Source organism: Lepisosteus platostomus, chromosome 10 (assembly GCF_059453375.1).
Source record: "Lepisosteus platostomus isolate fLepPlt1 chromosome 10, fLepPlt1.hap1, whole genome shotgun sequence".
Classification (NCBI taxonomy): Eukaryota; Metazoa; Chordata; class Actinopteri; order Semionotiformes; family Lepisosteidae; genus Lepisosteus; species Lepisosteus platostomus.
The window spans coordinates 22,505,362-22,526,052 of NC_142620.1; the positions used below are offsets into that span (position 1 = coordinate 22,505,362).

The 20,691-nt window shown below is 39.9% G+C and overlaps 1 protein-coding gene across 1 annotated transcript; it reads right to left on the reverse strand.

The window, feature by feature from the left end:
- Window positions 1-225: 225 nt before the first annotated feature.
- cox16 (cytochrome c oxidase assembly factor COX16) lies at window positions 226-20,118 on the reverse strand. The gene is made up of 4 exons (XM_088648827.1): window positions 19,420-20,118; window positions 18,662-18,739; window positions 3,262-3,330; window positions 226-630 (listed from the first exon to the last, which is right to left on the reverse strand). Exons 1-4 carry the CDS (start codon window positions 19,732-19,734, stop codon window positions 505-507), a joined length of 588 nt encoding a protein of 195 aa, XP_088504953.1. The 5' UTR covers window positions 19,735-20,118; the 3' UTR covers window positions 226-504.
- Between the last annotated feature and the right edge of the window lie 573 nt (window positions 20,119-20,691).

Genomic DNA, 20,691 nt, shown 5'->3' on the forward strand with positions numbered 1-20,691 from the left:
GGAGGAAATAATTACACTAGGGGGAAATGGGGGGGCATTTAAGGTTTTACCTCAGCAGAGCACAGTGTATCTAAACTTTTATTTTTAACATTACTGGATGTAAATCAAGATATAACAAAAAATATGACTGACCAAGGGAAACACATGGAACGTAATCTACTAGGATCTAAAAACACAATGCAGTTTTTTTTGCCGTTTGAAAGAAAAGAACACTTCAGGCTTAGATTTTAAACTAACCCAAGAGCTTTTAATATTCTCTTAGTATAAGAAGAGGAACACCACAAGATGAGACGACCTCATCTCAGACAGCTGTACTGCACTGGTTAAAGTACCAGCCTCATGGATTCCTCTCTGTAAGCTGCCAGTCCTCACGCTGACCCCACTTTCTGCAGGGCCCTCACGTCAAAAGGAAGAACGCCAATCCCGATCCTGCCCTGAGGCAAAACCTGCTGCTCCAGCCGTCCCCAGCACACGAAAGCAACAACGCGGCAGCCCCTGTGTCCACTACGGGCCCTTCTTGTGCCTGGCGTCCTGCAGGGCGTGCTGCTGTTGCTGGTACTCCCGGGAATCCTCCCAAGGCCTCGGGCCCCTGATGTTCTGCCACTCATCCATGTTGACGCTCCTCAGCCTCTGTTTGCCACAAAACCCAACAAAAGCCCATTAGCCTTAAAGGTGAAATGGCTACCCTATGCACAAATGTTTAAAAATAAACAGTTACAAGTCATTTCCTGTGGGTTTTGTTATGTCAAGTCATACTTTTACAAACTACTGCAATTCTGAATGATGTATAAATCCCTCTGAATACCTCTGTCTCATGAAGAATTTAATTGCACCCGTTACTTCCATGTTCCATGGAACAATGAAGTTGTGATGTTGAGCATCTGTTACAAATGACGATCTTCATTGTAGATCTTGCTATAGATGTGTAATGATTAGAAAATATTAAAAATTAAATGAACAAGTAATAGGTTTATTCCATGCTGAAAAGAGAAGAAAGAAAACGCAACGTTTCGGCCGTGGAGCCTTCTTCAGGTGTGACACCTGAAGAAGGCTCGACAGCTGAAACGTTTTTTTTCTTTCTTCTCTTTTCAGCATGGAATAAACCTATTACTTGTTCCTTTGCAGCCTACTCATGCTGATGCAACTACCTACCTGAATTAATAATTAAATTAGTATTAGCTGCAAATCAGACCTTTAATTCCTGGTCATGTTACCAAAAACTAAAACCCTCTCACCACCAACGTCAATGGTGTATCCGCAATGGCTGTACATTGAGACAATTAAGAAAAGTGTGCAGTTTTTCCATTTCAATATGCTGCTTCTTTTTGTAAATCTGTGGTCTTTTAACTATGTGACATACCACAATCAGTTTTTGAAGTTGCTGCTGTTCTGGGAGACCTGTATCCTTCAGTCCAAGTGACTATAACAGCTGAAAGCATAAAAATGTTTTTTTTTGCCCTTGATCGTTGGACAGGGATTCATCAGTTCCACATCAGGTTATTTTTAGGGTAAAAGTAACTGTCCCATGAGTGCACAATTGCACCAAACCCATTACAATTGAAGAGTTGCATCAAAGGCTGCCTCATGTCATAATAGCAGCTTCCTCAAATGAAGACTGTGTATTCTACCAATTTCCCTTTTTTGCTTTCAACAATTTCAAGAAAAAAAAATGTGCAGACAGTGAGAGGAAGAGAGAAGGGGCTTTTAGACCATATCTAGGTACAATTAGAACCTCCCCTAACCTCCATTAGGGGATCTGCAATTTAATTTTGTGATAAAATAATCTTTCATTTGCCAGTAATTCTAGTTCTAAACACTCTAAAGGTCAAACTATGTAGTTGTAAATGTGTATTAAAATTTTACTACTCCCTTTGCACAAATGATAAACTTATTGTGGGTGTAACTAATGCTTTAAAAATAATTCTGTTCATAAAGAAATGAGGGTAGTTTACAGACGTAACATTTCAGCTCTAAATCCATGCCAGACAGGTGGTAAAAACAATCAGCCTACTTTAAACAATGGCAGAAAGAACAAATAAAACACAATGTACTGTGGCATTAAGAAAAAATGTAACTCTTTGGAGTTAATGATTGACTACCATGTGCTTCCAGTATTATTCTGTGACTCAGATGTTGTGTCCATGGATCAGACCCTAATTCACCATCTCTGCTGCTTTCGATTCCTGTATTTGCTAGAACATGAAGCCCTAGTTATTGATGCAAAGCTGCAACTCCAGTCCAGCGGGGCCCTTAACCTGGCCATTTTGTGCAATGCAGCCAATAACTGACATTTCCTGACATTTATATAACTCAGTCAATTTTTAAGATATGGAACATTTATTTGTTTATTTTGTAAAGGCCAGTTCCGTTTAAAGACTCTCGAGTATGAGATGTCCCTATAGACTCGGGCATTATTGTACAACAGACTGCCGCATACCGAGACTGACTGATTTCCTAGTTCTTGGTGACATGGACACCAGAGCCTTGCATTCCATGGACCTCTGTGCCCCTGGAATGGGGTAAACCAGTTGGGAATTGTGGTGTGTTGCTTCCTCGTCTCTGTTGACCTCAACCAAGCTAATTTGCCATTTCCATTCCTTGTTTTTTACCCTTGCGGTACAGCTTTCAGTGTAGTGTAGTCTTGTGTAGTGTAGTCTTCACCAGCTGCTCCACTGCTTTTTGGAATCTAAGTTCCTCCAGCTCCTATTCCAGCACAGCCACTTGCCATATCATTTACTAGAACACTCAAATTACAATACTGGATTCCATGACAAAGTTGGCTCCGGATTTTCTGAGGGTTGTGACCATAATCTTATTCCCAGCACTAAATAATTAACCAGTCACTTTTTGTAATCCTACTACCTAACCAGTCTCCTTCCCAGTCCAACAAGTCTCTTATACCCAACAAGTCTCTATGCCAGTGCAGGTCAGCTCTATAACAAAATCTGATCCAGATTCTCTGAATGCAGAAACAAAGGTTTCACTCACCTCGCCTTAAAAGAGAACAGGGTTATTTTTATAAGTTATTTTTTAGCAGGAGCTAAAATGAGTTCACTCTCTAAGCCCCATCCCAGAACCAGCCATCGACCTGAGATATGAGTGTAGGAAAGGCAAATGATGATAAAAGAAAGAAAAATGAATCAGACAAGAGCAGACATAACTCCATAATGGCATTCAGCAATAAAATCAGGTATTTAAATGGGTCTTGCACCTATAATATTGCTTTTAAGGATTCATTGCAAAACGGAAAAAAAAACATACCTCGTACTCATTCTCCAAAGTCACTGGATTCTTCTGTGCTTTGATTCTGGCTTCCAGTTCTGGGTCCAGCTATGGAAAGAGGGTAGAAAAAAAATACTTTGGTACCACATTACACAGAACAAAGGCAACAAATAACATCACTTTGCGAACCATAACACAGAGAATAAAGGCAATCACACCCTATATATCTGAAAAGGAATCTCCGATGTTTTGTGTCCAAGGTTTACTTTTGTCTGTCTCAATTCAGTCTATCCATGTCTTCACACAAAATGCCTGATGAGCTGCCATTTCCCAAGAAAGCCCAAAACCTAAGGACTAGCTGAAGCGAATAAAGGACCTGAAAGAAATAATATCACAATCATTTTGGTCTGATCCATTTCTTAAATTTGGAATTAGGAATTATTTTTTGTATACTGACCCAACTGTATATGGCTTTGCTTTAAGGGTGCAATTCCTGTACACTGAAAAGTTCTCTGACATAGCCACATACAAGGCTGAAATCACCAACTGGTCATATCGCAGCTCATGACTACAAACACTTTGAGGGGAATGAGGAAGTGCAGGCAGACTCTGACTTTCCTACATTTGAGCCACCTGTCTTTTAAAATGTCACAACACAGCCTTGTACTGGAGGTTCAACAACTGGAGGAGAAGACGCATCTCACTAACGGTACCACAAGCCAGCAAGCACCATAGGAGGCCATAGGAGTCAGTGCAGCCCTGAAAGCTGAGCAAAAGTACTGTCCGTCTAAACCCACTCTGCCCTTCATGGTTCTCAGCTAGTCGTTTGGGGAAGTGACACGGCTCGGGCTCGAACCAATCGCGGAACTCACCCTGCGCTTGAGTGAGTGTCTTTACCGCTTGATTCACGCTCTTTGGTGTCACTGAAAGCCAGCCAGCACCTGAGTAGCAACAGGAGTTGCTGTTTTCTGGAAATATGAGACAATCCTTGCAGTTGTGTACCACCATTTGGGCAATCCCAGTGACAACTGGTTGATACCATGGTCAGACTCCAATTGGAGAACTGGGTAACACAGGAGACCCATTGATTTTTTTGTTTTGGCGACACCAACCATTGCAAATATTTCCTGATATTTCTAGTGTTGAGGGAAGTAGCCTAGTATTAACTGTAATCTATGTTTAGGGTCAGTGCTGTAGCACCTGCAGTTGCTCATCAGTAAAACAGACAATTATTCTCAGACTGCTGCCTTTGTAAGCTAAAGCTAAGAAAGTTGCTGTTTTGCAGGCTAAGTACCGCATGCAAACAGCCATTAAGAAAAACACTGTCCTCTGTTTATTAATTGGGCTACATTGAAACGTCTGAATAGCAGCATCCTATAATTTTATTCAAATTTCAGGTGAATCATGCCATGGTGTGTGCCACAAAAGGAGCTCTAATTAACACTTGCTACAATTCCCCATTTCTACTTCTCACTCACTGCTTGTGTTATCTATAAAAAAAAAACTATTGCTTCAGAACGTTGGAATCGGAAAACACTGCGTTAGGTCAAAAGCATGATCAGCGCAATGGTATTATCCTACACGATTACCCACGTATCAGTTGAAAATAATATTTCATGCAGATTTCTTGTTGATGAGAAAGATATGTAACTGATGAGAAAAAAAAACGTCCTAACCCTAGGCGGTGACTGAACATTTACCCGTTGTAAATGCAGGGGAACAATTCTGTTTCTCCTTTTTAGAATAATTGGACTGCATTCTTTAAAAATAGAGGAGACCTTTTTCATCATTCTGGATATTTTAATGAGTATACCAGGTTCATCTGTAATGCACACAATTCAACTGCTAGCCCATATTATGGATACAACGATACAACCTCCAGAAAATTGAACTTTGAAAGAAAAACGACACAAAGCGTTAGCTTCATTGCAAGTTTAGAATGTCCTACAAAAGAACCTTACATTACACATGCTCTGCAAACAAGGCGGCATGGTGGGCCTTAGTTTCAATCCCTGGGGTGCTATCTGTGTGGAGTTCGTATGTTATCACATGGATTTCCTCCTGCTGCTGCTCCAGTTTCCTCCTACAATCCAAAGACATACTGGTAGATCAATTTGCCAATAGGAATATTGGCTTTGGGGTCTGTGTATGCAATGGACTGGCATCTCATACAGCAGTATGTATATATGGATATGTCTGACATGGCTCAACTTGTCATGTTCGTTCACATGGCTTTTATGGATGCCACTATTAAGGAGGACTTTCTCATTCTTCTGCCTTTGAAAGAGAAGACAAGAGGTGAGGACATATACTGTTAATTCAAAACATACACACTTGAGATAAATATCCCACTTCAGAAACTAGTGTCAATCACAACAGACGGGGCACCGGCAATGTACGGTCTGCGTGCTGGTTTCATTTGTAGGAAAGATCCCATTTTCCCCTCTTTTGTCAATTATCACTGTGTCATTCATCAGTGGTGCTAACCAGCAAAGTACTGGATTTCTCACGTGATGACTGTCGTAGTTAAAATGATAAAATTCGATTCGCGCAAAAGCTCTTCAGCACCGCCTCTTTAAGTCATTACTTGATGAGATTGACGCTGAATATGGAGATGTGATTATACATGCTGACATGTGCTGGTTAAGTCATGGGCAGGTGCTCCAGGGGTTCATTGATTTGTTGCCAGAGATGATGACTTTTCTGAAGTCAAGAAATCAAGAAATTAAGAATACAGGGAGTTGTCAGATAACACTGGCTGCTCGAGTGGGGATTTCTAACAGACTTAACTTCCAAACTGAATAAGCTGAATTGTGAATTGCAAGGAAAGGATAGAGACGTGTTACATATGATCAGTGCTGTGAATGCCTTCAAAGAGAAACTTGCACTGTGGACATCCCAGTTAAACAGCAGGAATGTATCTCACTTCCAGAAATCGGCCAACATGCTGAGCAACATCTCAAAGTCTCGTTCCATCCTAAAGAATGTCCACCTGGACAGACTGGCAGAGGAGTTTAATAGGTGGTTTCAGGAGCTAAACCAGATACAAGACATTGTCACGTTCATCTCAAACCCCTTTCATGCCACTGAGATTGAGGATCTATTAGCAAAATTTCAACAGTGCTTCATTTGTCAAGTGGAGTTGACATGGAAATAATTGATCTACAAAATGACCTTGAGATGAAAGCCAGGTCAAGAGACAAGGACTTTTGGGGGATTGTGAATAGTGAGAGTTATCCACTCCTTTCATCCTGTGCACTTAAGGTGAAGGCCTTCTTTGGATCCACATATCTTTGTGAGATGGCGTTTTCACAGATGAAAATCAAGTCCAAGTATCGCACTTGCCTAACAGATGATCACCTGACCGACTGTATTAGACTTGCCATCTCAAACTATACTCCAGACTACACAGCATTTGCAGATAGTGTGCAGCCACAGGCATCTCATTGACTTTTAGTGCCATGATGTTCAGCACTTTGCAGCACCTTAATGAAGTAAGTAAACAGTGATATTTCGTGTGATTGTAGCTTTAGGTGGGAATAAGCTAAATGCACATCTATTCTGCATAGCTTGGTCTGGCATATATGATGGCAGATCTTTGATTTGTTTTGATTTCAAAAAGTGATCTTATACCTAAAAAGGTTTGTGACCACAGTCATACAGGGTGCATCCTGCCTCGCACCCATTGCTTACCAGTATATGCTCTGGCTCTCCCACGACCCATACTGGATAAAGCAGTTCGAAAATGGATGGGCTCACGTCAGTTTCTCCTATGAGACTAATAGCCCTTTAGCCGTGTTTGGAATTCAGTGAGACAAGAATAGTACCTGAAAACGTGGGACAAGATAGAACTTTTAAAACTCAATACTTTTAAAAGGGAAGTATAATTAAACTTGCATTATGGAAATATCAAACACTTAACAGATAACTAACAACTACACAAAAAAGTATCCTTGGTTACGAGAAAAACAATCTAATTGCAAACAGGTGATTTCACAAATAGACTTTCTGTTTAGACACTGAGAAGCTGGTCACCACAGCTGCCTCATCTTAAAGCAACAGAAATATGCATATATTCCTGACAGGAAAGTGCATGTAACTGGGAGATTAAAAGGGTTGAAATGAGTCAGCTAGCAATATAATGTTAATATTTGGTGAGGATGGCTGACGAAAAAAGTCAGGAAAGCATCTGCTGCAGTTTATTTTGGAAATATGTTCTGATCAATGAATACTATAGTTTATTCTTATCCTTCCTTTCTCAATTGCACTTTAGTAAGATTTATGTTCAATTTTCTATGGCAAACACAGAATTTTGTAAAACATGGTAATACTATTCCATGTTCTGTACAGTACAGAGAGAAGAGCATTAAATCTGGAAAAAAATCAACTGCTACTTTTCTTCTCTCAGTTATAACTTACAGCAATGCTGTAAAAAAAAACGTAAATGCTTTCAGTAAAACATTTGAATTCCTGTTCACTAGAACTTAAGTGTCGAGATTGTATTTGAGAAAAAGGATAGGACGAGCAATATTTCTCATTTCAAAGTCTTTATGTAAATTACACAGATGTCAATAGACAATATCAGAAACAAGCACTGGAATTTTCCTCCAAATATAATACATTAATAAGCCCCTGTAAGGAAAGGGGGTCACTAACGTGACTTTTTCAAATGCATCAATATGCAAGGGCTTTACATTCTCCTTAAAAATCAATAGTTGTTTTCACCTAACCTTCGTAGCACAGGAATTTACAATGTTGCAGTGCTTGAACTGAGCAATTGCAGTGGGTCATCTGTAATTCACCAGTTCAAATTTTGAACGGCTGACAATGAAGGTCATCGCAATCAAAATCACCAACTTGGTACTGGTACCCAAATTTACATAAGATCAGAAATTTAAGAAAGGATATTATTGAGGCCTGAAAACAATGTATATATCTATATTTTCCTATATTAATATTCCTCAAGAATATGCCTTTCATGGAGAGCAAACTGGGGTATGCAAAAAAATTCCTAATGCAAGAAATTGTATATGACTAATAAAGTGATCTTATCTTTCCTTAATTTCTAGTAAAGCCTGCAATTTTTTAAATCTAAAAAAAATGGAAACAGTGGGATTTCCTTTTGGCATGTTTTGCCTCTGTGGGACACAACAGCAACAGAGACCAGCCAAATAGGAACAAGTTGTTTATGTTGTAGATCAAGGTCCACATTCACATATTGTGGTAAAGAAAGTAAAAGGACCACCCTTATGCTCAAAAAGACAGCAAAATATGGTAAATGGACATCTTTACCATGTAACTTGTGTTACTCTGAGAATTGGTCAACAATTAAAAAAAAGGATAGTGTTGTCCTTTAAAGAAAGCAAGGGATACAACCACATGAGAAAGACGGGCTTGTCTGGCCTTCCATGGTTTATTCCAATTCTTATTGGAATAATAAGAATTGGAGCAGCCATATCACCCTGCAACCCACAACTGGCAACCCACTGAAGCTAAGCAGGTGTGAGCCTGGTCAGTACCTGGAGGGGAGGCCTCCTGGGAAAAACTAAGGTTGCTGCTGGAAGAGGTGTTTGTGGGGTCAGCAGGGGACACTCACCCTGCGGTGCATGTGGGTCCTAATGCCCCAGTATAGTGACAGGGACACTATACTGTAAAAAGGCGCCATCCTTCGGATGAGACGTAAAACCGAGGTCCTGACTCTCTGTGGTCATTAAAAATCCCAGGGTGTTTCTCGAAAAGAGTAGGGGTGTAACCCTGGCGTCCTGACCAAATATCCCATTGGCCCTTACCAATCATAGCCTCCTAATAATCCTCCTCTATGAATTGGCTTCATTACTCTGCTCTCCTCCCCACTGATAGCTGATGTGTGGTGAGCATTCTGGTGCACTATGGCTGCCGTCTCATCATCCAGGTGGATGCTACACATCGGTGGTAGTGGAGGGGAGTCCCCATTACCTGTAAAGTGCTTTGAGTGTAGTGTCCAGAAAAGCACTATATAAGCGTAAGCAATTATTATTATTATTTTTAAATGCTCTCAAAAAGGTTTAGCCTTTTTTTGGGATGAGGGAGGAAGAGGGACCAGCAAGGAAGATACCAAGGAAAAGTGAGGTTGAAGTGAGACACAGGGACAGTATATACAGCAACCAGATTAAACCTGGGGACCTATCTAATATTTTACTAGGGACAAACATTATAACCTTGTAGACTCATGAGAAATCAGAAAGAGAGACCAGGCTGTGCCTGGTCAGTACAAGGATGAGAGATCTCTAGGAAAAAACAGGTTGCTGCTCTGTGGCTTATGTGGACTAGTAAGTGGTGCTCTGCCCCTAGAACAGGATTATCAACCCACTGTGCTGGCAAGATGACCAGAGACACTGGGCCGCAGGAGGTGATGTGCTCTTGATAGGATATTAAGTCTGCTGACTACTTGGTAACTAAAGATCCCATTACATAGCTGTCATTTTGGTTGTGTAATGAAACTTATTTCAAATCAAAAGACTGAAAGATTTCTGATTTTTTTGGGGGGATACATGGTCAATCAAGGAAGAACAAAATATAGGTGTTCAGTCCCCTTTAGCCTCAGGTCAGACTAAGTACAGGGACAAACTATTGTAAATTAAAGTAGTGTTAAGTTCAAGTTCTTCAAGTCTGTGACCCGTCAACATCAAACTCTTGATATCTTCCGTTGCTTGATATGATGTTCTTCTAAGCCTTAACTACAGCCATTTTCAGGTGTTGCTTGTTTGTGGGTTTTTCTGACATTAGTTTCTCTCAGCAGGTTCAAAATTATCCATTTCCTTCTTCCTGATAAACTCGTAAATGTGAGGTATATTTTGGGTCACTGTCTTGCTGCAGAACTGTCACCGAATGAGCTTGGAGGCATTTTTTGGACATGGGCAGAAAAGATGTTTCCATACACTTCAGGGCTCATTTGCTGCTGCCATCATGATTACATCATCAATAAGACCACAGAGCCAGTTTCATGAAGTCATGACACTATCTCCATCACTCTTCACAGATGAGGTGTATTTCTACTCTTTTGAACTTCCTCTTTCTCCACACATTGACCTTTCCATCTCTTTGTCACAGGTTTATCTTTGTACCTTTTTGTACGCAGGGAATCGAGATACTTTCACCCCTGCAATCTGGAGATAGTCTGCAATCTCTTTGGTTGTTATTTAGGGTTTTTCTTCAGAGCTCTAAAGTTTTTTTCTATCACCAATTGCTGTTATCTTTTTTTGGAAGACCTGATCTTTTCTGATTGCTTTCTCCTCTACTACTTTTCCTTTTTCAAGATCTTCCACAGCTCTGTAGTCTTCATCTTGGTTTATACCTAACTCAAGAGGCAGGCGAAACGTTAATCTCCAAAGGCTGGAACCAAGGCTTTACATTTTTCACAATATGAATGCTCACCTGAAATGGGGAGACTGAACACAGTAAATGACATTGTTCTAACTTGGCTAAACATGTATGCAAAATCATACATAGAAACAAAAGCTGGAATTCTGTACTTTTTCCTCTGAAATATACATTAAATTACATACACAAGTTTTGGGACAGTGAAGTATTAATGGAATTTGTATTCAAAGCATTTTAGGAGGCTAAGGAATGGAAAGTGCTACACAAAACTCAAGCAAATAAATTATCAATAGTTTATTTTCCAAAATAGCAGATTGACATTATGAAACAGTAAATATTAAACCAACAATTTATGTGGTGCTGTTTTTCCAGAATGTTTCTAATGACATTTCTAAAAAACATCAATATTTAGAGGCTGTGTGCAAAATCATTGAGTCAGACTGGAGGGATGCCAGGAAGCACTATGCTTCTTACAACATAAAAAAAAAACTTTACACAGTCAAAAGTGCATCAATTGTATTTTTTCCTATCACCAGTAATCAAAGGATACAATGCAGCAAGAGATAAAACTGAACTGAACAGATACAGCTGAACTTTGCAATGTCAAATGAGAGAAGAAGGGAGCAGTGAAGATATATTTATATCTGTAAATATCTGTAGTTTGAGTTGGAAAAAACTATTTTTGGCTGAGTCATCTTATTAAAATTCAAATATCTGCAGCAGACGTTTCACAGCAATTGTTCCTTTAATATAAGCTAAATACCTCGGAGCTGAAGACTTATGAAAACTAATACCTTTATGAAATAGTGGATACCAGAAATGGAAAACTTTTAAGGTTTAAGGTCAAACACTTTTAAAGATGTAACTACCCTTTTGGGAAATTGAAAAGAAATGACGAAGCGCACCACACGTCTGCAACATATTCTCTCCACCATGAACTCCTATAAGCCAGCAGCCATAATCACTCTGCAACTCACAACTAGCAATCCATTGAAGCTCAGAAGGTGTGAGCCTGGTCAGTACCTGGATGGGAGACCTCCTGGGAAAAACTAAGGTTGCTGCTGGAAGAGGTGTTAGTGGGGTCAGCAGGGGGCGCTCACCCTGCGGTCCATGTGGGCTCTAATGCCCCAGTAAAGTGACAGGGACACTATACTGTAAAAAGGCGCCATCCTTCGGATGAGACGTAAAACCGAGGTCCTGACTCTCTGTGGTAATTAAAAAACCCAGGGCGTTTCTCGAAAAGAGTAGGGGTATAACCCCAGCGTCCTGGCCAAATTTCCCATTGGCCTTTACCAATCATGGCCTCCAAATAATCCCCATCTATGAATTGGCTTCATTACTCTGCTCTCCTCCCCACTGATAGCTGATGCGTGGGGAGCGTTCTGGCGCACTATGGCTGCCGTCGCATCATCCAGGTGGATGCTGCATATTGGTGGTAGTGGAGAGGAGTCCCTATTACCTGTAAAGCGCTTTGAGTGGAGTGTCTAGAAAAACGCTATATAAGTGTAAGCAATTATAATTATTACTGGAGGTCTCACTTTTTATTTAGTGTTCTCCAAACCTGGTCCTGGAGATCTCTATACAGAAGTATCTATAGGTACTAAAAATATTCATTTCAAAAAGCATGGGAGAATTTAATGATGATCAGTCAAAGAGAGAAATCATTTGGAACAAATGATCTTTTGGAAATAAAATCACAATTTTCCTCAGCCCTCACATGCCAGTATTCCTTTCATTGCAACAATACTTGCTTAACTGAACAATATTATGACCGTGTGAGAAGTCAGATCTTGTAGACCTCAGTCGCCATAGAAACGGGACGCGTTCACACGGGGAGTCTAACTCCTCCAGGGGCCGTGAGGACCGCAGAGAGGCTGCTTGTCCCATGGGGCCAGCTGAGCCCACCTAACAGGTAGTCATCCCATTTCAACCAGGATATTTAAACTCTGATCTGCCCATCGTCTGGTGTTCCATCATTCAGCTTTCTTCTGCTAAGAAACTACTTCCAACACAACCAGCCTGCCTTTGAGAAGAATAAGCTGCATGAAATCTGGCGCAAATCTGTCCTATTTTTGATCCAGGCTGCCGGCTGCGTTCCTGTTTGTCATCCATTGCCACTTCAGCCCTGCTTTGCCCCAGACCAGCAGCGCTGTGCCAAACCCCTGCCATCCAGCCTTGCCTTCCTCGAAGCCCATATCCTGCTCGGCAGTCTCCATTCCGTCTTCACAGCACCCGTCTCTCCTCGTGCCTTCACTGGAATCAAGCAGTTTCCCGATCTTACTGTCACATTATAAACAAGGGCTTAAACAAGTAATCCTAATGTTTAATTAGCTGGTTATTTAGGGTGTCATGAGAATATCCACGACCAGGATTGGAGACCTGTGCTCCAGAATTAAGACTATGTAGAAATGCCTTCAATTGAAAAAAACACCAAGTGAAGCAAAACCATCTGACATGGGAGTTTTCACTGTCTCTCTTTTCAGCAACATTGTATTATGAAAACCACGATGTTACACTGATTAATATCAGGTTTAGACAGCAGTCAACAGCATCCAGAAGCATTACATACAGTATATAACAATGGTATTTCTATTCTCCTTTTACAAAATATGCACCCAGGGAATGTTGTCAAAACATTGTTTACAATGCTGTGGAAACTGAAATATAAAGTTAATATGGTGCTGCTGCAATGTTCACTTGTCAGCTTGGTAATATTCTGACATCTTAATAATGTGTGATAAAAGATCCACAAGTATCATCCTCTAGAGACTATAAACAAAGAAAACGTAATTGGTTTTTATGTATTTCCCAATAGCTGATGTAACCAAACTTCCTTCTTCCATTCATTTTAGAAATCATTTTGTTTACCCTGACCAAACAACCTTCTAGCAACATTTGGAAATGTAGTTCAATTGTTTTGTATTAGCTGGGAAGATACCTACAGTACATCATATAAATAAGAGGTATTTGCCTCAGCAGCAGTTCTAATAATAGCAAAACCAACATGTAGTCTATTTATAACCTGAGGGGTTTATTGCACTGCAGTTGAAGGAGCAATTATTTCACACTATCTGCAAAGATGCTCTGTTTTTAGGGTTTCTGGAATTTAAGCTGAAATGCACTCTGGCTGTTAAATTTAAGCAGTAAAAATTGCACTGTGCATAAAATCTCAGCACAGCAATCTCTGAACAGCTGCAAATGTTGACGTAGCTCCAGATCATTCCTTACACTTATATAGCGCTTGTCTGGACACTCTACTCAAAGTGCTTTACAGGTAGTATGCAGCATCCACCTGGATGATGCAATGGAATTCATAGTGCACCAGTATGCTCGCCACACATCAGCTATCAGTGGGGAGGAGAACAGAGTGATGAAAACAATTCATAGTGGGGATTATTAGGAGGCCATGATTGGTAAAGGCTAATGAGAAATTTTGGTAATGCTCCTACTCTTTTCGAGAAACACTCCGGGATTTTTAATGACTAGAGAGTTAGGACCCGGTTTCTCATCGCACCTTTTTAGAGTATAGTGTCCATGTCACTATACTGGGGCATTAAGACCCACAGAGAATGCGTGGTGAGCGCCCCCTACTGGCCCCACTAACACCTCTTCCAGCAGCAACCTTAGGTACTGACCAGGCTCACACCTGCTTAGCTTCAGTGGGTTGCCAGCTGTGTGTTGCAGGGTAATATGGCTGCTGGCTAAAAAAAACTAACCACCCACCAGTCCTGTACGCCTTTGTACAGAAGGATAAAAAACTATCCATAACAGGGGAAAATAATTAAGTTTAAGAACATGACGGTGAAGCAATGCCTAATTACGCAATTCTATTATGAAGTATAGTGTAATGAAAATAGGGCCTGTCAAAACAATGGAGGTAGACACTGAAAATCCAGGGACATCAAGGCCAAACATGAGGTCAAACCCAGGATGAGGTCAACCCAAGGTGATCAGACAATTATGCATTTGACCTCACGCATCAACAAGTTTTTAATTATTCTTTTAACTTACAACTGTGCACTTTTTTTCATTACACCTACCTGATAACATTAAGTGAATCACTTCATTACTGCTTCAGAACTTCAGGCAGCGTTTCTTGTTTGCTTTTTATGCACAGAATGACAAACACGACTGCCAGGGCAATGTGCCTTTCAAAGCTTTTACTGCAATTCCCATAGTTCTGTGAACACAGTCCGTTTTCTCTTCTTGACCATTTCTTAGTACTCAGCATGTCTAAGTAGAAAGAAAGCCAATGAATGAACATAATAAACTGATCTTGGAAGAAGGGAGAGTACTGGATCCCCTGGCAGAAAAGGGGAGAGGACCTGTGTGGAAGGATTGTACCTGGCTGACAGGCAACTTTCAAAGCAGAGCATATAAAATCTGCAGAGGTACAAAGGCAAGTGGTTGAAGCACTCCCTGCTGGTGCGTTTGGGTATTTGATGCCCAATTGTAGATTCACAAGAGGAAAGTCTGATTGTTTCAATAAAATTGTAAAACTGGCTTACTGTACAGAATCCATATGATCATGTGCCATGCAGATGGGTTTTTTTTCCCCAAACTGACTGCAAGCTGGGCACGTTACTTTCTGTGAAATCTGATTAAAAATCCTATGCTTTGACATCTGAAAGCGTTGAACATCTGTATCAGTCCCAAGTAGCTATGGGATCTTCAAAACCTGAGAAACTAGGATGATATAAAACCTGGCAGATTCTCCTGCAGAATAATGGAAGAGGTGAACTAGCAGGATACACACAGGGCACAGCTTGTAATTACTGAAATTTGCCTTGTTCTTTATCTACTCCTGCATTCGAAATTGTTCTTATTACTGCCACAGTTTGAAATGTCAGTTCTTAATAAGCTCCCCTTATATTTTCTCTGCAAAGCTGCAGTGTGCCACTTTAATTTTCCACTTCCCCACTTGCTAGTCATAGAACTTGACTCTCAAGAACAAAGGAAATTCTGTAATTTGATCAGAGAATACTACTGGCCTTTTTTTTTCCCCTCTTCTTCAATTTTTGTTTTTTACTTTTTCACTGAAAAAAATCTGAAGAGCTTGAAACAAAATGCAAAACTGGCTTCTCTCCAGGCAACTTCACCCAGCTTGCTTGTTCAGAAGATACCTTTCCAATGCAAGCACATCACATAGAACTGCTTCTGCTTCATCTTTCACTCAGCTAATGGAAAGTGATTCATCCGGTTGCTAATTATGCCGAATTACAAAGCTTTTCTCCAAGTGCGAAGGAATCTGGACTGATCTGTTTATTTTCTGTCTCCCCCTCCTACCTCATCCAGAGTTGCGACTGTAATCAATGCTGCCTGTCTCGTTTAGATGTGCAGCATTCATTGGCACATTTATTTAAGGGGGGAAACAATAGAAAGGGAAAATGTGCATCACCATTAATGACATGAAAGATTATTAGGACTGGCACCCGTTTCTGCAGCTCTGCTGTTTTCTGTCCCATCTCAGCCCAATCTAGCTCAGTAATCTAGCGTCTAGCTCAGTAAAAATGCTCACAAGTTATATGCGACATTCCTGTTACCCTTTCTCAAAAAAGTGGGAGAAAGAAGGGATTACAAGGATTTCAAATGTTTATGAGGCTTAATCATAGGGAGAAAAACAAACTGCTGAGTTTTCACTCCTGAAAATAACTATGCTTTTTTACCTGCTCTTAAGTAACCATTGTACTTTTTAAAATCAAATCAACAGAGTAACAGTTTCCAGCAAGACCTATGCAAGTTCTCCGTTATCTGGCAGGACCTTAGGAAGGGGCACGTCATGTGGACATGGAGTCATTAACCTCCATGAAAATGATCCCTCCACGATTCTCCATAAAAAAATTGGAGAATCCATTTTTTTTATTTTTTGCTCAGCTATAATAAACTAGGAAAACGGGTCATAGTCAGCTAATGCCAAATCCCAGGGAGGAACGGGCTTCACCTTGACTATAGTGCAAATCCTGCAAACAGGCAAATTGAGCTACCTGGGAACCTGAAATCAGCCCACGTCTTCAAGAACAACCTCCTCCTTCGGTGAATGCTGAGTTTTGCTAATACAATGCAACTGTAGCCAAGAGCAGTTATGATTCTTTTCAAATCACTATAACAGACGGCTCTACTTATAATCTCATTTCTGTACCCTGCTGTTTGAATTGCATGGGTTGTACTCATGAGCTCAAATAAAAAAAATCTTACCGATATGGTCTAGAGAAGAATTGCAAGGGTGACACCAAAACCTCTTGGGATGAACACAATTACCTCTAAGCAAAATGTAATCTGCAATTTATGCCTCCAGAGCTCTCCCCTAGAGAACCTCCAGAATTAAATTTTCGCAGATGCTATTGATGAGTAGATAAATTTCTACTACTTAAAAAACGTCAATTCAAATGTCGGTGAATCATTTTAAAATATTTCCATTTAAAGCTTAGATTCCAAAATTTGGATTTCAGAAAACTTTTGTTCACTATTTTAGTTAATTATTCAATTAAAGCTTTAATTAAACAAATTACTTCCTAACTACACAATGCATAGCTCTTCAGCTCACACCCGAAGAAGTCTTCACAGCCGAAACGTTGCATTTTCTCTCTTCTCTTTTCAGCATGGAATAAACCTATTGCTTGTTCCTTTGCTGACTACGCATGCTGATGCAGCTACCCACCTGAACTACACAATGTATAGATGTTTTCAGGATGTAAGCACCTCTGAAGCAGATTTCAAGCTAGCAAAAAAAGGTAGATGAAACTCAGAAACTTGCAAGGAAATGGAAACAGAATAGTTCTACCATGCAAAAGCAGTTTTTCAGCTAAATATTAACTGAAGCATCTGAGAATTACAGGCTCCCCGCAGCCCTGAATTGGATGAAGTGGTTACAAAATAGATGGACACAAGGACAAATCGAATAAAATATATAACAGCAATAGCTAGAAGATGTTTTTTTACTTACAAATCTGCATATTTAACACACACATTTCACATGTATATATAAATTCCCAACTTTATAAAGCAGCACAGATACCATAGGATCGGCATGCGGACATCATGCCTCATAGTATTATACATTCAAAGAGAGTAATTTCTCCTCATAGAGAAAAATAAATGAGCCAGTCTCATTTCACTATATGAATATATTATACAATAAAAATACACAATACTGAACATGTATTAAAGTCACATGTAAGAAGCAAGAAGATACTGTATAACAAGAGTTTATAACAAAAATTACGGATCACCTTCTCATCTGAAAGACTGCATGGTGGTACAGGGGTTAGCATTGCTGACTCTTAGTGCTGGTGCTCTGGGTTCAATTCCAGACCTGGGGGCGATCTGTGTGGAGTTTGTATGTTCTTTCCATGTTCACTTGAATGTCCTCAAAGTTTTCTGGTTTCCCCCCACAGACCAAAGACTGACAAAAGTCAGTTAACCTACTGGTATAATTTGCTCTGGTGTGTGCAGTGTTATGCACTGGTGTTCTGTCCAGGGCCTTGTACCCAGTACTTCCTGGGATAGGTTCCAGGCCACTGTGACACTGAACCAGATATGTGGTTTCTGAAAGAGACATGACTCTCAGCTGGTGCAAGTCTTAATGGACTGACTTCCCAATTTAGTTGCTATAATGCCCTTTGCAGCTGATAGCCATAGACCACTTCAAAGAATTACAGATAGTGGAAACACCTGATCAAATCAGGGACAGCAAGCATATTAAAAGCAAGGGCTTTCACACATGTGTGGGTCAAGCATTAATTAAAAAAAAAACATCCCAGCAAGATTAGGGTCTTGTATAAAAATTCTGGACATGCCCTGGGTTTCCTTCTGCATGATTGCAAGAGGAGACCTCAGTGACTTTTAAAGAAGGTTTAACTCTGCTATAGTTACCATCAGCCATGTGATTATAATGCAAGATATGAATACTATAATCCAATTCATATTACAGTTAGATGAATATAATAATTAATTTATATATCTGAGATTTCTAAATGTTTCACAAGATAATGTTATTATTGTTTTATACATTAAATGTTATCTACAGTCACACTTGTGTGAGGAGCCACTGTTTCACTAGTACTTCCACCTAGCTACCCACCTTTTTCTTCAGTTTCTGCGCGTCGTACCGAATCTGTGTGAACTCCCGAAGTCCAAAGGATCCTCCGACAACCAGCAACTGCAACACGACGTTAGAACACTTGAGTTCACTGAAACACGCGTTGTGAGAGCATATGCATGGGTTGAACAAGTAGGTATCGCCACTTCACATAAAAGCATCAGTCAATCTGTTCTGTGCTCGTCAAAAGGAATATGCCAAATAAATCAATACTGTTGCAAAGTATTACATAGTGTAGTTGTCCTTTATATTGGGACACGGTTCTGTGGGTAATATCTGGGACGCACTCCGCTCTTGTGAGACACTATGTAGAAGTCACAAATTAACCTGACACCAGCAACTTGGACATAATTTTAGATAGATAAAACTTCATTGATCCCGAACGGAAATTGATGACTGACTGACTTCCCAATTTAGTTGCTATAATGCCCTTTGCAGCTGATAGCCATAGACCACTTAGATGCCTTCACTCTGGACTTTTCTACGAATGTACCAATAAAATGGATGAGTATAAATGCTGCATACTTGCACATTCTTTAAAATTAACCTGTATCATAACACCCAAAGAAACAAATATATGAAATCGCTTTAGTTGTTGTATCGGCAAACAGGTGTAACTCACGGTCTGTCCAGTTTAATACCGTAGTATCCTTCCCACTATAAACAACGTTCAAGGAAACAGAGGAGAATTAAAAGCTGCAAGGTTCGAAAATGTTTTGAATAAAAAAAAACGAACTCACCAACATTGGAATGCCAAACCTTGCAGTTTTGCTCTTTTTCAGGGCTTCCCATGGACTCCACATTGTTATTATTTCCTGATGCTGAACCGGTTTCACACCGAACACATTTGTTCTTTCTGAGTAGCAACCGTACGATACCTTTCTTTCACCGATCCTGTCGTGGCTAAAAGTATGAAACTGAAGGCTGAAGGACTTTTTAACTTTGAATGAAATTTGTCTGTTTACAAAAACTTCCGGTTCATCCGCGTAACTCCCACAACATAGATATCCCACAATCCATTCCAAATAACCCAAATGAGTGACTTGCGGCGCCATCTTGCTGCGGTTAAAATGTTCCTCCCAGCATTTACAACTACAGAAAGACGGATAATTAGAATTTGAATTGCAGCTTTTCTTATAAATAAAGTAACTCTCTAAAACAGGGTACCCCGTTGTTGTGAGGTGAAAGTAATGAATTATTACGAATGGATTCCTGTTGTGAGACCTACGATCTTATTAGCAAAGGACTAAGGATATCGGACTAAGCTTTTCCTGTGTCAAAACAAAAGAAACGCGGAAATCTGTTTTTACATTATTTAAATGAGTCCACTAAGACGTGAAATGTTCTAGTGAGAATACTAGGAGGAATAAAATACTGGGTATCATCTACGATAAACGAAATATAATACAAGATTAAGTGACACAATATCACATCACTAATCTTTCACTGTTATTATATCACATAGCCTCACCAAATAGCTATGACTCATAGGCCAAACCGTCTGTGAGAATATCTATGTCCCGCACAGCTCAAACATCCGGTTCGCCTATTTTTAAATCACGGAAACTCAACGTTTTGAAAAAAAGTTCAGATAATTTAGAAATAATAGATAAGATGTATATACAGGTGAAAATAAAAAAAAGCTTTGAATAGTAAAAAATAAAAAAGTTGTCTGAGAATTTATAGGATGAAAACTAGTTTCAAATCAGAAATTTTAAACTAATTAATGAAACCAGATTTTTTGTATCCAAAATGTTCTTAATGGGTACTGCTCTCCAGTTGGTGACGCTATATGACGGTGAAGTGGTCTTTTAAAAGACGTTCAACAAAACTGCGCAATTCGAACACTTAACTGTGTAGTTTAGGCCAGTGGCTTCCACTCTTGGTCCTTGGTATTCCACCAAATCTTCATTACCTAAGTGGAGTATTAACAAGATGCTTGTTTGTTCCAAAGTTTGGAATTTTATTTTATGAAATGTGATAGTTGAAAGGGGAACTCTATTATGTTTAAA